The sequence below is a fragment of the Populus nigra genome, chromosome 5 (assembly GCF_951802175.1).
Source record: "Populus nigra chromosome 5, ddPopNigr1.1, whole genome shotgun sequence".
NCBI classification, from domain to species: domain Eukaryota; kingdom Viridiplantae; phylum Streptophyta; class Magnoliopsida; order Malpighiales; family Salicaceae; genus Populus; species Populus nigra.
In genome coordinates this window covers 16,188,061-16,207,315 of record NC_084856.1, presented here as the reverse complement: position 1 = coordinate 16,207,315, position 19,255 = coordinate 16,188,061, and the positions used below count along the sequence as shown (strand labels likewise).

Below are 19,255 nucleotides of genomic sequence, written 5' to 3'. Positions count from 1 at the left end.
ATTATACTATTATTAACGTTATTATCATATGCATAAGTACTATATACATGTTTTGCTTGAGGCTTGATCTGTTAATGGTGGAGTTAATATCTTACGGGGGGAAAATGCACAAGGGTAGACATTTTCTGCAGCTTTGGTTACTCCTCTGCACGTTCACGGGACATTGCACTGAACTCAAATGACTTGAACTCCTTAGATCAATAGTTAAGATTTCACAATCATTGAGAAAAAAAGCTTCATTCCAGAATGCTACTAGATTAAGTTAATGGCAATTATCAGAATTAGTAGGATACACACCTGTAATGATTGCTACAGGAGCATCCAGACACAAAACTATCCATGTTTTATGCTCATGCAGTCGTATGATTCTTGCCTAGATATTCAGCAGACCAAATTCCATACTTATAAATAGTTCTGTTTTCTTCTTTTCTTCTTTTTGATGAATGACCATGAAATTTTTTTCTTTTCAGATATAGCAATCCTTTATCTGTCTCTTTAGAGTAATTTTCTTAACTTGATCTTTACACGGGAGCAGTTAAAGAAGCCTTTTTGGGAACTAACAGAGCAAATAGAGGCTTGACATCCACGTTGATATGATTTAACAAATTCAACAGCAGTTAAGGGATGGTTGAATCAGCATCATGGGGATTTGATTTTTCTTCTTTCAGCAGATTGGTTTTAGATTTAAGCACCAGACAAATGGTAGATTGGTGATCCCTTCTTTATGCATATTAGTTGACTTAATCTAAAGCGTAGTGGGAGTTTGGTTAACGACAGTTTAAAAGTTGTCTTTGTAAATTCTATATCTTTTCTTTATTATATTTTTCCCGCTTTTTAAGTAAAAAATGGATTATATGATCTTCCCTTCATTGTGTGGAAGGAAAAGGACCTTCCACAGCAATGTCAAACCAACACTTAAGCAGTTAGTTCACTAGAACAGAACAGTTATGAGCTGAAGACAATTACTCAGTGCTGGAATTCAAGTTTAAAAATGAATAGGATTATGAACCAGACACATGTTTTACAACAGCATTGCTAGACTGATGAGCAAAAAACTTTTGCCTAAGTTGAACATATGGGTACCCGATAAATGACGGAAAGTTTAAAAATGAATAGGATTATGAACCAGACACATGTTTTACAACAGCATTAACTTTTGCCTAAGTTGAACATATGGGTGCCCGATAAATGACAGAAAGTTTAAAAATGAATAGGATTATGAACCAGACACATGTTTTACAACAGCATTGCTAGACTGATGAGCAAAAAACTTTTGCCTAAGTTGAACATAGGGGTACCCGATAAATGACAGAAAGTGGGCAGGCTTTGAGAAGGAAAGGACCTCGTACCACACTTGGTTCTTCTCATCCATTTCAATTGAAAAACGCTCTTCCCCAGCCTGTTCCCCAGTAAAATGTTAGTAATGGCCTGTGTTTATGTATGCCAAAGAGGCTTAGCAGGCTAAAACTTGAATGTGGAAATGACTAGACAGTATGAAACAAAACATGCAAATGCTTTTCTAATATTACTTCATCCATTAAAAAGAAGAGTCAGCAGAAAAAAACAAAAAATAAATAAAAGGAAAGCTCAACACTCAACAGACAAAGCAAACAAGCTGTAGCAACATTCTGCAGTAGGATGTCAAGCCAACCCATAGTCAAGCAACCATGATTGTTCGCGGTTGCTATGCTACATCAAGTTATTAATTAGTTGATTTATTGATTGTATCCATTTTGATAACATCAGTAGATCATGATAGCTCAACTACCTAAAGACCAGGAAAAAAAAAGAAGGAAAAATCAAGCACCTCATTGCAAGCATGATGTGTCAACTGAATGAAATGATGTATGCCAAATTCTTGATTCCTATATATTGACATGGTGACTAACAAGGTTCGAGTCATCAAATTTCAACGTCAGCAAAGAATCACTAACCAGCAAGTGACCTTGAAGGGTACCGCCACCGAAGCAAAACGAAGCCATATCCTTCTTGGAACTCCTGCTTTCATTTACATAAACAATCTGAAGAGGCATCATAACCCAAGGCAAAAACTCCTTTACACATACACAAAACTTCACTCCACTTCGAATCGGAGTCTTCGAATCAACAAATCCCCAGTCAAACCCAAAATGCCTGCAATCAAATTAAACAAAAAAATATTCATACCCCACCATTAACATTTCTCACTTTAAAAAAAAATCACAGACCTCCAATTTTCAAGAGCCAGCTTGCCCTTTTCATAAGTCTCAACACCAGAACCAACTAAAACACGAGCATGGTTAATCAAGAAACCATCTTTTGAAAGCTCATTGAGAGAAGACGCATGTTTGGAAGTAGCTCCCCTGTACTTAGAGTCATAATTAAATCCATCTGACCTGTTAATAAGCAATTAAGCATCAACTATACATAAGAAATGACAAAACTGTGGAAGAAAGAAATTCAATATTAAAGGGTCAGTTTCTTTATACTTGTTTAGACAATCCTTCTGTTCTTGAAGTGATGGCTTAGCCCAGCACAAGAAAACCATTGCTACTCAAAAAAATATGAAGTTCCTTCAAAATAATAAATGTCAGTGATGAGAACATGATTCCGAAATTGTAATTGAATACCATTTCTTTGAGGAATTGGATTGCAAAGTAATGGTCTTTATACGTTTTCAGAGCTAAAAGAAAAAAGCAAAGCCCTGCTTTTGAGTTGAAAGTCTGGAGCTTTTTACCTTTTATAGTGAAGAAAGGTTTGGATTTGTGCCTTCAATTCTCAGCTCTGCGTGATAAAGAGTCTGAAGTTTATGATTCAGAGAATCGGAAGAGAGTGAAATGGAAGAGGGGAGAGAGATGTCAGCTGCAAAGGTCAGTGAAGCCCACAACGACTTGTCTCTTGGAGCTTATTCGTATTAAACGACTTGCCACCTGCATTTATTGGTAGACGTAGACGACATTGGTGAAATTGGATTCTGATTACAATTTCCGACTATTTGGAATGTACCAATATTTGTTAACTTCTTATCATCTTCTCCTCTGTTTTCACAGTCGAATAATATATTAAATTTCAGTGCAAATTAATATATAAATTAGTGTCTTTTTTGGTAATTTAACATTCAATAACAACTTCAACCATACTTTTATACAAACACTTATAACTTATTTTTAATTAAAAAACATTTTAAATAATATGAGAATTAATTTAATATGACTGGATTGAATTTATAAATTCATAAATAACTTGGATGTCTAATAAAAACATAGTTGACTAAAAAAATCAAGACAACATTTAAAAAAAAATATTGAGATGATAAAATATTGGATCGATCCGGGCCAATCTACGTTAACATTTCAAATTTGTAACCCAAGTCATGAGACCATAAGAAACCCATATAAAGCAAATTGAAATAAATTATTAAGCTTACTTCCTAATAAATTCATTGTTGAATAATGAAATTGAAAAGAAATTAATTAACAAAAAGAACATAATAAAATTACCTAATTCTACTTGAGTTAACTCAAAAACCTTGTGATCCAGGTCACGAGACTAAGATAATTTCATATAAAACAAATTGAAACAAATTACAACCTAATTCATAATTAACCAAATATTAAAAATGCTGAATAATGAAACTAAAAAGAAAATATCAATTAAAAAAATAGACAAAACAAAATTTTGAGTCAACCGGGTTAACCCGCCAAACTTATGGCATAGGTTATGATACTGAGATAATGTAAACCCCGGGCCTAAAAATTGTTAAATCAATATTAAATAGGGTCATTCTTTATTGAAAATGATAAATTATGAGGAAAAATGTTGTAATTTGGGATGAAAATTCTCAATAAATTAACTTAAGATTTGGATAAGATAAAGTAATAGATCGGTACATGAAATATCAACCTAATGATAAATTGCTTAAATTTTCTAATCGGGTAAAATAATTATTTAAATGAAAAATTTATAAATTGCGGTGAAAATAGTTAGAGGATGATGATGATAGAGTGAAACTCTATATAAAATAATGTATGATTTTATGCACGAAAAACGTTGATCGTCATCATACCCGACGTATAATTGTGTTATTTTGATCGAAAGTGATGTAAACTCTGAGAAAACTAACATATTATTCAATATGGGGTTAAAGTTTCATGTCAATCAAAGTTTGGAAATGCATTGCAAGAGTGCTGATAATTGGACAAAAAATACAAAAAATAACACATGGACTCATTAATGACATTGTCATAATTTTGGCCAAATCTTTTTCTTTTATACTTTCTTGGCCGACAACCCTTTAAAGAAGGAAGAGCTTGGTATTTTTGTTCATTTTATCTTGAAAATTGGTGCTTATTATTCTAAATAATAAGTTAAAGAATGTGTGAGGATGATTTTTTACTAGGGAGGCTCATCCATGTAAGAAAAACCAAAGAAAAATGGGTTATGAGAGGAGAAGTTAGAGAGGAAAAGTGTTCAAAGTATAGAGAAAGTTTGGGTTTGGAGAAGAGGATGAGCAAAATCCTTGGAGATATGATGAAGAGCTTATTAAATTCAGCTTGAAATTTATTGGTAAGGTGTTATTCCCTATTTATTTTCTTATTTAATGGGTTTAATGGTGGAAAAATAAAAAAGCCTCAAATTCTGTCAATTCAGGGTTCTTGAAACAAATTAAAAAAAATGATAATTGTTATTAATTATGTAACTTGAAATGGAATTACTGTAAGATAGAGTGAAATTATGGAGGGATTAAAAGAAAAGTCATAGGATAACCCAATACCTAAAACCGACCATGTATATAATTTTGGGGAATGGAGTAAAATGATTTTAACTTAATGATACTTATGTTTATTTGATTGTGTTGTTAGAATAAATTGTATTTGAGAAATATTTTTAGTTGTATATGGGGATTTCATATTATGTGTGTTTTGGGAATTTTGGTTAAAAAAATAAATGGCATGTATGGAAGCTAGGATTTGTTGTTGTTTAAAGGGTATAAATAATGGTTAAGATTTGATTTTGTGGTGTGTGTGGTGTTTTGGTAGGATGTATGATTTTCATGTTGGTTTTGTATTGTATAAAAATTAAAAAGGAAAATGAAAGCTTGTTAAATTTTGATATTGAACGTTTATAAATTAATATGAATGCTTAAGATATTGTTATAAGGGTAGAGATTGTTTGGAGTGTATGAATTAAATGTATGGAAATTAAGAAACTTATTCAAGTTGTATGGGAAATTATTGAGATGAATTGTATGGAGTGTTTTTGTGTGTTTGGTATAGGAATTAATATATTTGAAAAATAAATTATAGAAATTATGACTAATTATGAGTTCGTTTGAAATGATCAAAAGTTAGTTTGGAATAATTTGAAAATTTAATTAAATGAAATTTCTTGTGATGTTCTAAGTATCTTTAGAAATCTTGAGTTTTGTATTGAACATTTAATGAAGATTTCTGAGGGTTTAAATGTTTTGTGTTAGATATATTAGAATGTTGGAATTGTAGATTTTTCACTAATTTGGGTACAATGATGATAGTCTTGATCTTTTAATGATGTAAAGATGTTTAAATGTGATTATCATAGTTTTAAATTGGTGTTAATAGATAAATTATAATTAAGTTTATATATTTTGGAAAAGTTACCCATGTATATGCTTAAATGTAAAGATGCTTAAATGTGATTATCATTTCATAATTCCTAACTCTAGTAAACTCCATGGTTAAAAGCATAAAAAAATATATTAATAGTCTTAGCATTATAACTGTGTCTTATGTTTTGTTTATCATTTCACTCACATATAAGTATTGTAATAACCTCTGCATTCAAATTTATCTTAACAAGTAGAGTGTATCCACTCTTAACAATATCTCATAATTCAACATCCAAGAAAGGTTTGTATCATAAATTTTCATTAGACATGGTTTTTACTTCAAATAAAAAAATCTTAGTTAAACATTGACCTTCTTGTGTTATGATCTTTTTTTCTAGATGATTAAGCTTTAAACTAAGAGTACAAGCTCTGATACGAATTAAAAGTCTAAAATATCTTAAAAGAGGGGTCAATTAGGGCTAAATTAAACTTTAAAAAATTTAATAAAAGCACCATTTTGATTTTCAATAATAAATTATAAAGCATAATTTCTAATCAACTCAATAAAATTTAAAAAAACATAAAAAACGATCTGGGTCAACCTATGTTAACATGATAAACCAACAACCTGAGTTATGAAACCGAGAAAATCTCATAAAAAGTAAATCAATAAAACAACTTGAGTCAACTCGAGTTAACTTATCAAACTTATAACCCAAGTCATGAGACTAAGTTAATCTCATGAAAAAAAAATTGAAATAAATTATAAATTTTAATTTTACATCAACTAATTGTTAACGGATGAAATTGAGAAAAAAATCATCTAAAAAATTACATAATAAAATGACCCAAGTCTATCTCGGTTAACCCACAAAATACGTGACTCAAATCTTGAGATTAAGATAACTTCATAAAAAGTAAACTGAAACAATTTATGAAGTCTAATTTCTAATAAACTCAATATTAATGGATAAAATTAAAAAAAATTAAGTCAATTAGATTAATCTGTAAAACCAATAACACGAGTCATAATATTAAAATAATCATATAGAATCAAATCACAATAAATTATGAAGTATAATCTCTAACAAATTAAATATTAAAAAAAACATAGATTTTAAAAGAATCATTTCTTTTAGTTTTTTTTTAAATTAAATTAAATTAATATATTTACATTTTCAAACATGGAAGCAGAGGAAGGATTGCCTCGCCGTGTATGCGGTGAAGAGTAATCCCCGAACCCCTTAAAGCTTAGCTTAATTCTAATTCGATTTTTAAACGAGGCTATGAGAAAATGATTTTTTAAGAACGTTGAAAAAAAAACTATAGATGTCGGAGTAGATGGAAAATATTACAGAGGGAGAGATAAAAGAGCATAGGGAAGAAATAGAAAAAAAAATAAAAAATAAATGTTGGAATAACTTGTGTTGAATGGAAGGAAATAGAAACTTTAACTTACGAACTCCTTTGAGGTATTTATAAGAATGAGTTTTTAGTCAGGAATCATAGAATTAATTAAAATATGTAGAAATTAATTTAAATATTTATATTAATTTAAAAAATAAGTTTTTAGTGGTGTAATAAATTATAGATGAGTGTCATGATTTGTATAATAAATTTGTGAGCTACATGGTGTTTTTTTTAATATTAATGTTGATCGTTAATTGTACCTATCCCAAAAGAACAAGGGGGTAGCAATAGCATGTAACGTTTTAGATATTTCAACAATGATTTTAGTATATTTAGTCCATAAACTATTGATATATTGTTAATGTGGTCTTTTCAACTTTAGTAAATAGTTGTTTAGAAAGTAATTTTTCTTATAATATTGAATTTTGATAATTTCCCTTTTATTTTTATGTTTATCTTTTTCTTTAAAATTAATTATAAAAAATAACTAATAGAATATCACCCGCTATTTCTTTAAAGATTTGAGTTAATATTTAATAACATAATTAAAGTTTTTTAAAAAACCTGTAATTTAAAAAAATATATATAGATTGCAAATCTACTAGATTGCACGCTAGGGTCAACTCATTAATTATTTTATTTAAAAAAAAAATTCAACCGTGCTAATTTTTTGTTTTGCTTTTTGAGAAAATACTGTTTTTTTTTATATAGAGAACTCAAATCAGTTTTGAATATATTATCTCATTATCAAAAGTTTCAAAGTTTTTTACTTTATCGGTTTCGCTCAGACCATGATTAACGTTAGACATTAATGTCTTGATGTTGATTACGTTTATTGATTTGAATATTATGTGACATATTCTAAGGCCCCACGCACTTACTTTCTGATTTAAAAATAAAAGAAGAGGAAGTTGTATTTAATGAGTAAAATCTAAAGTATATAACAAAGCAAAGTTGTACTTAGATTGAAAACGATATCATTAAATAATATCCATAAGTATAATTTTAAGTTAAGCATTCGGTGACATTTTAATAAAAAAAGAAAATTAAAATAACAATGGTTCGTTGTTTGAGATTAAAGAAAATTAGCATGTGATTAAGAAATTGTTTGAGAACGCGGTGCAAACCATGTTCTTAAAAAATTTAATTTTTTTTTTAAATTTAATATAATTTGTATGTTTTGGATTGTTTTGATGAGTTGATATAAAAAATAATTTTTAAAAAATAAAAAAAATATCATTAGCATGTATTTTGATATAAAAAATTATTTGAAAAATAACTACTACTACACTGCCAAATATACTCTAAAAAAGCCATAAATTAATGTAAAAATTGCACCATAAGCTTGAAATCTTGTTCTTAGCACTTCATTAATATATATAAAAAATATAGATCAAGCAACAGTCGCCATATGTGATTGTGTTTTCCAAAATTGATCTTCGTTTGCACGTGTTTTGGCTATAAACAAGGCAGGCAGCTTTGCCTATTAATAAAAACAGTTTAATGGAGCACCAGGGCTTGTAGCCCAGCGGCAGAGGCAAGGTTTTCTTGCCTCTGTCACCTGGATTCGAGTCTTAGCGTGCACGTCTGTTATTCTCTGTCATCCTCGTGGTGTCTTACATGCCTACTGGACTTGTAAGGTGTTCAATGAATCCGAAGATTAGTTGTGGTGCGTGTAAGCTGATCCGGACACTCCGGGTAAAAAAAAAAAAAAAACAGTTTAAATGGATTTTGCATGGATCATCCCCACAAGAGACGACAACATAGTGTTAGGTATATCAAAGACAGAACACGTGCTTGGATTTACTACTTTGAAATTAACCCTCCCTCTGCCCTTTTTTTTACTTTCACTTCTTACGTCTTATTCCCACTTTTTCTTTTTCTTTCTGCATTGTCTTGTTGTTATCTTCTTCTTCTTTTACAGAGAGAGAGGGAGGGAGGGTGAGGGAATCCAATCTTCATGAATAGTATTACTTTTCTAAGCAAAGTGGACATTAATGCAAAATTCTGTATAATATGATATAGGATAAGGTTTAAGTGTAGGAACGATCGATTGCAGTATTTTTTTTTTAAATCATTGTTTTTCATAAAAAAAATTTAAAATAATAATTAATGGATTGAGAGCATGGTTTTAACTGAGTTAATATATCAACTTGAGTTTTTTTTTTGTTTTTTTTAACCTAGACCGATTCAAATATATAGCAAATCCAGGTTTTACTATTATGGCCAATAAAAATAAACATCATCCCCGTGACAAATTTAATTTCTTATTACAACTAGAGCAAATAATTCTTTCTTGTTTTATTAGTATACTCAAATCACTTCTTAATTTTATAAATAGTGTTTTTTTTATTGGATAATTGATGTGCATTATTGCATTTAGACTCATGTTCAAAACCCAACAATAATGAAGAAGTGGGTTGGTGGTGTCGCTGTTTGTTGTTTGTTTCGTGAAAAATAAATTTTTATATTTGTTTATTATAAGAAGAACTAATCAACGAAAAACACTTTCAGGTCAAAGATAAAATTTTCATGGTTTTTATGAAAGTGTTTTTATTTTATTGAGCAAAAAATACTTTTCTAGAAGGTGTGGAAAATTCAAAAATTTACTGTTATTTGTTGATCATATCAAATTTGATCCTCAATCTTTGAATTGCTATATATCTTGTTTTGAATTATTTTTAATTTCAATTTCATCCCTTAAATTTTGATTTAATTTGATTTCATCTCTTATCATTTTCTTAATTGAAAATTTTTATCTATCATATTTAGTCCCTATTCTTTGATTGCTATTTATTTTTATTTGAAATAATTTATAAAATTGTAATTTTTTTATTTCATCATTTTTTACTTTTTTTACGTGTTAGATTTGGTCTTTGTTATTTTAATTATTATTTATTTTATTTGAAATAATTTATAAAATTATATATTTTTCAATTCCATACTCCAACTTTTTTATCGTAAGATTTGGTCCTTATTCTTTGAATAAACTTGAAAAAAATTAAAAAGTTATTTTTTAGGTTATTGACTTAGTCAAATACTAAAAAAAACTTTTTTAACTTATTTTATATAATACTATCAAATATTAAAAAATAATTTGCTTTTCAAAAATTTATTTTCTAAAAAAATAATTATTTTACAACAAAGCAAATGAACTCATCTAAACACAAATCAGAAAAAATGAGATGGAAGTGCATTGAATGGTGATGACGGACACGACACCCCTAAATTTTGCATTTTACGTCTAAAATCTTTTTTTTATCCATTTATTTTCGATTTATTTCATATGAAAAAACACATGTTTGCATGTTTTGCACACTAAAAAAAACGTGCTATCCTCTCTCTCTCTCTTTTTTTTTTTTTTCCAATATTGATATCGGATCCCACATTTTTTTTTAATCACCGGTAACGTATTTGGTCCCCATTGGACCCATTCCAACTCCGTGTTTTCTCTTCATTTAAAAAGTGTGGATGAGAGAGTGGTATATATTATTTTTTAAAATAATTTTTATTTAAAAATATATTAAAATAATATATATTTTTTATTTTTTTAAAATTTATTTTTATGTTAAAATGATATAAAAATATATAAAAAATTATTTTAAAACAATTTTTTTTTTAAAAAAAGCTTTGTTGGATTCACTTCTAAACACTCTCGAAAGTCTCTTGTAAAGTTTAATATTGAAAAGTCAACAACATAATTCTTCTTACACATACATTTCTCACATTGCAATTTAGGAACACTGCCAAATTCATCCTAAATGGAATATATATCAAACCTCAAATTAGTTGTTGAATTTGATTTATTATTAAAAATTATGGATCAACTAATTGTAAAGAGGATATATCATCTCATGTATCATATCATAAATTTTTAAATAAACATGCAATAATAAAAAAATAAAATGTGTTTTAAGTATGAAGATTTGAAAGTGTGGCAGTAATTGTTTTTCGTTTAAAAATATATTAAAATAATATCTTTTATTTTTTAAAAATTATTTTTAATATTATTACATTAAAAAAATTTAAAAATATATTCAATTTAAAATGCAATGACAAACGAGGAGATGGAAGGACAATTCCGGCAAATAAAAAAAAGAGATCACATCACACACGTATTGCAATTGTAACAAACACTCTGTTCTCTGTAGAGCTTGGAAAGCGTTTGGTAGAGCTAAATTTGCTGTTGCTCCCCTAACGGCTGGGCAGCTGGCTGGCTGGCTGGCTGGCTGGCTGGCTCTCTCCCAAGGTCCCCCTCCCTCTTGTCTGTCATTATCACTCAACCATTACTTTGTCGTGGTGGTTGGAATTGTAGTTGGAATTGAAATTCATGATTATATTTGCTAGGTATTTGAATGTGAGATTTTTATTATTTTTTACAGTATTTTTTTTATATATTAATTAAAATAAAAATATTTTATTTTTTAAAAATTATTTTTAATACTATTACCTTAAAATAATTAAAAAAAATTAAACTGTACTTGAGGGTCTAGCTGATGTGGTCAACCGTGTGACTTGTTCCGTCCCCGTCCCGGGTTCGACCCTCTATGTGCACGTCTGTCATCCCCGCGGTGCCTAACCTGCCCCTGGGCTTGCAGGATATCCAATGGACCGTGAGGAATAGTCGTGGTGCGCGCAAGCTGGCCCAACACACCCACGTGAATAAAAAAAAAAAAATTTTAAAAATACTTTTAGCACATCAAAGACAAACAATTGTATATCAATTCATAATTCAAGATGCAAATCATATCTGACCCACCTCGAGAAAAAAAAAAATTTATCCCCCCCCCCCTCTTGGTCAGTTAGCTCTTTGACTAAAAAATTGACTTTTCACTTTGACCCGGGCCTGATCTTATTACGTGGATTTGAGATTTAAAAAATAAGTCTCATGCACTAATCTGGATAACTGAAATCAGCTGCTGAGAGATCGAAGAATCCATGTCCTAATATCCCTGATAATTTAGTCCATGAAACTGCTAATCATCATGGTTAAATAAAGAAGCCATCTCTTTTCGGGTTTCTTGTTCGAGTCCAAAAGCTAGACATGGAAGTAGTATAAAAATGAAGATAAACATAACACAGCAAGAACACACAAAGGGTCACGAGGTCTAAGCTCTATGTGACAAGCAAACGCAATAAACCCACCACCCCAACAACGCTATTCCTTCGTTGTCTCCTACCTCGAAGATTCCTTCCTTTTTCCTCCTTTCCTCTTACTATAAGAACCATGATAACCTCCCTGTTCAATTAAGACCCTTTCTTCACAATCTCTGAAAAATCCCGCCCAATAAAATGGCTGAGAGCTCCAGTCACAGCCACCTCATCTACCTTCACGGTGACCTGGACTTGCTCATAGTTGAAGCCAGATCTTTACCCAACATGGATGTAATCTCCAAGAACTTCCGCCAGTGCTTCAATGTTTGCATCCCTTCTTCCGCCACCACCACCAAATCCATCGACCGCCATGACCGCGACCACCGCCACCGCCATGATGCCGACAAGAAAATCCACCACCGTCACATTATCACCAGTGATGCATACGTGACAGTGACAGTCCCTCAGGTGACACTCGCCCGCACCCGCGTGTTGAAAAATGCCGCAACCCCCGTTTGGGAGCAAAGGTTCAATATCCCTTTGGCACATCCTGTTAAAGATATTGAATTTCACGTCAAAGATAATGATTTGTTCGGTGCAGAGTTGATCGGGACCGTGAAGATACCTGCATCAACAGTGTTGTCGGGGGAGTTTATTCAGGGATGGTTTCCAATAATTGCTGCATCGGGGAAACCACCAAAGCCCGACACAGCTCTTTATCTGGAATTGAAATTCACACCTTTTGAGAAAAACCCTTTATACCAGAATGGGTTTGGAGGTGATCCTGGAGTAAATGGGGTGAGGGGTACATATTTCCCGGTCCGAAAAGGCGGTCATGTGACACTCTATCAAGATGCTCATGTGAAGGATCATGACTTGCCTGAGATTGAGATTGATGGAGGGAAGGTTTTTAAGCAAGAGAGGTGCTGGGAGGATATTTGTTATGCCATATCCGAAGCTCATCATATGATTTATATTGTTGGCTGGTCTGTCTTTTATAAGATTAAGTTGGTTAGAGAACCAACTAGGCCATTGCCAAGAGGTGGAAATTTGACACTTGGGGAGCTGCTGAAGTATAAGAGCGAGGAAGGTGTGAGAGTCTTGTTGTTGGTTTGGGATGATAGGACTTCTCATGATAAATTTGGGATTAAAACAGTAAGTGAGGATTTTGATTAGTGCTATTTGATTTTTATTATTATGTGGGTTTATTTGGTCCGTTGTTGCTATTTTGTGTGATGTTTGTTTTTTTTTTGGTTAATGAGCGATGAATGGTTAAATAATTCAATTATGATTGTTTAACTTGGGTGATTGTTGCCACTTTCTTGTGGTAGAAAGTTAAGGGGAGATTTTGTCAGAAGGTTTTAAAATTTAATGCCAATTTGTAATGTGATGGCAGGGGGCACATGCAACTTCTATTTGTAATTGTATTTTTTCCCCTCATGATTTTAGCAGTAGTGATATTTAATAATGAAAGATGTCTGCAATAGTTTTATAATGTGAAAAGCTATTTTGGGATACAGGCAGGAGTTATGGCAACACATGATGAAGAAACCAGAAGATTCTTCAAGCATTCATCTGTTACTTGTGTGTTGGCACCTCGATATGCCAGCAGTAAGCTCAGTTTTCTCAAGCAACAGGCAAGCCTGATTTTATTTTTGAGTTGATTGTTGTCTCATAAGAAGCACATGCAGCTAAGTGTGTTGGTGGTTTTAACAATGCACATTCTTTTGGCTAATGGGTTTTTATTTTACATCTCTTTAGCGTATGCAAAAATATTAATGGGTAAGTTTTGGTTTGTGGAACAAACTTGGTTGTTCTTTCGGTTTCATTTGAGAGGTCACAATTGCTTCTCTTTGAACAATTTATTGATGTGCAGTGGTTTTTCCCAGATTGTTGGAACCATGTTTACGCACCATCAGAAATGTGTTCTGGTGGACACCCAAGCATCCGGTAATAACAGGAAGATCACTGCATTTATAGGAGGCATTGATCTCTGCGATGGACGGTATGATACTCCTGAACATAGACTGTTTCATGATCTCAACACTGTCTTTCAGGATGATTTCCACAATCCAACATTTCCTGTAAGTGATAGACAAATCAAATGATCAACTTTTAGTTTCAGTAGTCTTTTCACTTTCAGTATCTGCTATTTATATTCAGATCAACAGTGTACAAATGGTGCTATTATAGTTTGTTTTCCACTTTTTCAAGCGCATAATGTACCTATAATTTCAATGTGACTTGATGTTTAAGTTGCCATGAAATTTATATCACATTCAAGTGATATTTTCTTTATCATCCCCAATACTTACATGGTTTACTAAATATTCTGAATTCCTGTTTATTGTCTTCTGATATTGTTCCGCCAGATCCTTTGGTGCTGTATACTTTTTTCTTTTCTTTTCTTTTTTCTTTTTGCCTCAACTCTCCTTTTTATGTATGAAAGGCTGTAACCAAAGCACCAAGGCAGCCCTGGCATGACCTGCATTGTAAAATTGATGGGCCAGCTGCATATGATGCTCTTATAAACTTTGAGCAGCGTTGGAGGAAAGCAACAAAGTGGACAGAGTTGGGACTGCGTTTCAAAAGAAAATCTCACTGGAGCGATGATTCATTGATAAAGATAGAACGGATTTCGTGGATACTAAGTCCTCACCTTTCTGAAACAAAGGATGGAACCACAATAGTTCCACCTGATGATCCCACAGTATATGTTTCCAGTGAAGAAGGCCCTGAGAATTGGCATGTCCAGGTTGGACATCACACCCTCTAATTTTGTCGTTTAGATTACAACCTTTACCATCATCATCATCATCATTTTATTGACCCCTGTTTTTACTTATTTTGTTTTTGCAGATTTTTAGGTCCATTGACTCTGGATCACTGAAAGGATTTCCCAAAACTATTAATGAGTGTCAGGATCAGGTTTACAGCAAGTTGAACATTTTATTTTTCTTCTTATTTTTAATATAAGCCAAAGATAACATAGCTTTATTGATGTTAATTTTGTGTTGCAGAACCTAGTCGTTGCAAAAGATCTGGTTGTAGATAAAAGCATTCAAACAGCATACATACAAGCCATCAGATCTGCTCAGCATTTCATATATATTGAAAATCAGTATTTTCTTGGATCCTCGTATGCATGGCCATCATACAAGGATGCAGGTCAGAATTGCAAATTTTCATTATACCGGTTCTCTTTTTTTTTTTTTTTTTGGATCAGGATTCCTTTTTTAAGAGACCCATGTTGATGCAGAGCCTCTATATACAAAATTTTGCAAGGGTATTTGGATTTTAGGAATAATATATCTTGGTAGATGTTCTTTTGCTTGATAAGATTTGGATTTTGGACCTTCTCAAATTCATATCTTTTACCACAACCTCTATGGCTTTTCATCTATTTGTTTGCCTTTTTAAGTTGACAACTCAATTATTTTTATTTGTTAGCATCTCACTAGTTTAGCCACTACCATCATGAATTCTGTTATGCTCACCTTTGCTTCTTATGTTATTGTCAAGCTGTTTTGAATGGAACTTTTTGCTATTTCTATTGACAACGATTATGGCTGTAACTACATGCCTTCATTTTACACACGACAACACAGATAAAACACACACACACACACACACACATACACACATTTGTTCTCAAGTTGTTTCCATTATTATGATGTGCAGGAGCTGATAATCTAATTCCAATGGAGTTGGCATTGAAGATTGTTAGTAAAATTAGAGCCAAAGAGAGATTTGCAGTATATGTTGTTATTCCATTGTGGCCAGAGGGTGATCCAAAGACCAACACTGTGCAAGAAATTCTCTTTTGGCAGGTAGTGTATAATCAACTATGTTGACTTGAAAGATCAATATATTTGTTCAGACATCAAGATGAACCATCTTGTATATTTGGAACCCGGTCAACTTTTTATTATTCATGAGCTCTTCTAGTCATAGTGTACTTCTCATATGCCTTGTCCCTAGTGACATGGGATAGGTTCACCTTATACGGTCTTGGATCAACATAAGTTTCCACTTTCTGTCCTTAAACAATAAGAAGTATTTGATTTTCAATTCCATTGGTTTGGGATGCTTGATTCCTATACCTTCAATTGGTAATTTTTCATGGTAAGATGTTTAGTGACTTGCAGCTAGAACAGCTGTTTTGCTTCTTTTACTGTTTTTATCCTTCTTATAGGCAAGACCATGTTTTAGATACATAACAGAGAATAATAACTGTTACTCAAATTTTGCTGCTAAAGCAGCTTTATTAAGGAGTTTCTTAATATTGGTGCACGCTGATTGGGTGACTATTGCTTTGGGTTGTGAGTTGATTTCTTTTAGTGATTCTGTCAGCAAGTTGGATTTGATTGTTGTGAGACGCCAAGGGTTTCTGTTGAAACAGAGCAACAATTCAATCTATTTTGTCGCTAACTTTAGAAAGTTTATACTTTGCAGAGCCAGACAATGCAAGCAATGTATGAAAAAATTGCACAGGAACTTAAATCAATGGATCTTGTAGATTCACATCCTCAAGACTACCTCAATTTCTATTGCATTGGTAAACGAGAAGAAATTCCCGAAGAATTGTCGAGTGCTAATGGTGGAACGGTAATTCTTTCAGATTATATCCTTCTGTGGTTTTTCATCCTTGCCATTGAATTAGCTGTTTTCTTTCTGTGTATAAAATAGTTTGTTGGCTGCTATGTAACATATATTATGGATATAGCTGCGTCTGCAATTGCTGCCAATTTTCAACCTAGAAAGTGGTGTGCACGGTATCTGATTGGCTATAATCCAAAAGTTGCTTATAGGAACTGAAATATGTGGCCTTTGAAACTTTGAACTTTAGTGTAAACAAAGCCCAATTCAAGTTCCCAATTTTAATTGTCAGCCATGCAACAATTGCCATAATAAAATGTCAACACAATGAAGATAAATAATAATTTCCCTTCTGAAATTTCATTTTAGCTCACGTATTTTCCTTTGGCGTGGAGGTGCATATGGAAAGGTTTCTGCACTCCTGTTTGTCTCATACTCTGGCAATTCTGGATTATCCCGGTTACATAGAGTGCTGCCATGTTTTCAAGTTTCTGACATAGATTTACAAGGCAAATTTTTCTTTCATAACCATCTCAGTTCTTGATTGTGTCCAGTGACCTAAATGATGGGAAAACTATCAGGACTTTCTGTTTCTGAAAATGTTGAGGCAGAAATCTTCTGTGACCTGCTTCTCCAAGGCACGGTTGTTGTTATTTCACTAAAACAAATGTCAGCTACTCTTATAGCCTTAAAAATTGACTTCATGATATTTATTTTTGTTCCTTACCATTTAATCTTGCAGCAGTATTCCGTTTTTTGAAAAGGGTATGATAGTTGAGGTTGTTATCTTTGAAGTGTGAACTTTTACTTTTTATCTGCATTGAAGTCCTAATAATGTTCATAATCACATTGTTTCAATCAGGTCTCCGAATCTTTTAAATCTCAGCGATTCATGATTTATGTCCATGCAAAGGGAATGGTAGTGGACGATGAGTATGTGATAATGGGATCTGCAAATATTAACCAGAGATCCATGGCCGGGTCAAAAGACACTGAGATAGCTATGGGCTCATATCAACCCCGGCACACATGGGCTGCAAGGAAGAAGCATCCACGTGGACAGGTTTGTTTGGCATCCTTCTTCATGCCATAGCAAAAATCTTGTTTCTGGCCTAGTTTTGCTGTTGCTCATGAGGTGGTCAGCATGGAAAAATGTTTTCTTTTCTGTTCTTTTTTTGTGTGCAGATTTATGGATATAGAATGTCACTATGGGTGGAACATCTTGGTGAGATAGATAAACTGTTCATGGAGCCCGAGGATTTGCATTGTGTGAAGAAAGTAAATAAAATTGCCGAGGACAACTGGAGGAAATTCACCGATCCGAATTTCAAACTGTTGCAAGGACATCTTCTCAAGTATCCTTTGCTGGTAGATGCTGATGGGAAGGTGTGTCCACTTCCTGGACATGAGAATTTCCCGGATGTTGGTGGCAAGGTGCTTGGAGCTCATTCCACCACACTTCCCGATGTGTTAACAACATAATCCCCTTCCCATCTCGTGTTCATGCAACACTGATGAGGAAAATGGGCAGCATGTTTCTGGGTTTCTCAATGTGGAGCTTTATGTTTTGTATGTTTTCCTTTTACTTCATGTCGGGGAAGCTCTAAGTATGTCATTGTGGAAAGCGAGACAAGGATGAGACGCTGTGAATACTGGCTGATACGAATGGTTTCTAGGCTGTCCTCGATGGGAGAAGGCTAACGAAACAAGCTACATAGCAAGTCCGTACATGCCTGGTTCCTGTGTAACATTTAAAAAATGGAGTGCTAATCACATTTCCTGTTCACCTTCTATTTGTGTTGCAAGTTTATGAATGATGTGGCTGGATGTCAATACCAGGCAAGCAGGCAGGTGTTACTGTTCTTTTGCCTTCTGCAATCATCCGGCCGTTCAAAATTGCATTTGATTGTGCTCCTGGGATTTTATCTCTAAATAATTTGTTTTTACGCCTTGTTTATACTATTTATTATTAAATTAAATTTTTAAAAAGGGGGAAATTACTATAGCCTAAGACTCAGATTACTAGCTATTTGATGAAATTGCCTCTTGTTCAAAATTATCTGATAAGATGATTTTTTTACCATAATATAATTGTTTTTTACAAGTTGCATGGGTTAAATTGATTATTTTGTTTTTTTATTGCACAGTGTAAGTATTAATTTAACTCTAGAATAAATATTAAATTGCGTGGGGTTAAATATTCATTTTCTCCCTTCAATATTGAATTTTTTATATTCCGCAGGGTTCATGTTCTTTATTTTTCTCAGTAATTTTTTAACATTGATTAAAAAAACTTGACCAGCCCACGACGGTGAATCACTGGCCACAAATCTAGCAAAATGCAATAAATGGAGGAAATACGGCATTCTTCTAGTGGGAATATCGTAGCATGAATGGTACTGGAATGGAGATGGGGAGAAAGAGATGCAGAATGTGAACAAATGTTCTTTGGCCATATACTTTTGGATGTGTTTACGTCACTGCACTCTCAATGTTTATCGATTCAGGAGCTGCTGAGTTTTAATAAAATGTAGCTCAAATAAAATTACTGTTTTCTTTCTTTCTTGAGGTTTGATGTTTGAGCAA

General features: G+C 32.5%; 2 protein-coding genes across 2 annotated transcripts; one reads left to right on the top strand and one right to left on the bottom strand.

The window, feature by feature from the left end:
* Nucleotides 1–973: 973 nt before the first annotated feature.
* On the bottom strand, nt 974–2,889 carry LOC133693835 (UPF0548 protein At2g17695). The gene is made up of 5 exons (XM_062115166.1): nt 2,717–2,889; nt 2,469–2,552; nt 2,208–2,375; nt 1,935–2,133; nt 974–1,399 (listed from the first exon to the last, which is right to left on the bottom strand). The coding sequence occupies exons 2-5, from the start codon at nt 2,525–2,527 to the stop codon at nt 1,217–1,219; spliced, it is 609 nt and encodes a 202-aa protein (XP_061971150.1). The 5' UTR covers nt 2,528–2,552; nt 2,717–2,889; the 3' UTR covers nt 974–1,216.
* Nucleotides 2,890–11,929: 9,040 nt separating this feature from the next.
* Nucleotides 11,930–18,674, top strand: LOC133694087 (phospholipase D delta-like). The gene is made up of 10 exons (XM_062115513.1): nt 11,930–13,225; nt 13,591–13,707; nt 13,960–14,154; nt 14,520–14,825; nt 14,930–14,998; nt 15,091–15,238; nt 15,752–15,900; nt 16,526–16,678; nt 17,532–17,732; nt 17,855–18,674. The coding sequence occupies exons 1-10, from the start codon at nt 12,269–12,271 to the stop codon at nt 18,149–18,151; spliced, it is 2,592 nt and encodes an 863-aa protein (XP_061971497.1). The 5' UTR covers nt 11,930–12,268; the 3' UTR covers nt 18,152–18,674.
* Nucleotides 18,675–19,255: the final 581 nt, after the last annotated feature.

Excerpts from the sequence above, each read along its gene's own strand:
- LOC133694087 (XM_062115513.1), top strand. The coding sequence starts at position 12,269 with ATGGCTGAGAGCTCCAGTCACAGCCACCTCATCTACCTTCACGGTGAC. Across the intron at positions 14,826-14,929 it reads CTGAGAATTGGCATGTCCAG|ATTTTTAGGTCCATTGACTC; the intron begins GTTGGACATCAC and ends TTGTTTTTGCAG. Across the intron at positions 14,999-15,090 it reads TTAATGAGTGTCAGGATCAG|AACCTAGTCGTTGCAAAAGA; the intron begins GTTTACAGCAAG and ends TTTGTGTTGCAG.
- LOC133693835 (XM_062115166.1), bottom strand. The coding sequence starts at position 2,527 with ATGGTTTTCTTGTGCTGGGCTAAGCCATCACTTCAAGAACAGAAGGAT. Across the intron at positions 2,134-2,207 it reads CTGGCTCTTGAAAATTGGAG|GCATTTTGGGTTTGACTGGG; the intron begins GTCTGTGATTTT and ends ATTTGATTGCAG. Across the intron at positions 1,400-1,934 it reads CCCTTCAAGGTCACTTGCTG|GCTGGGGAAGAGCGTTTTTC; the intron begins GTTAGTGATTCT and ends ACTGGGGAACAG.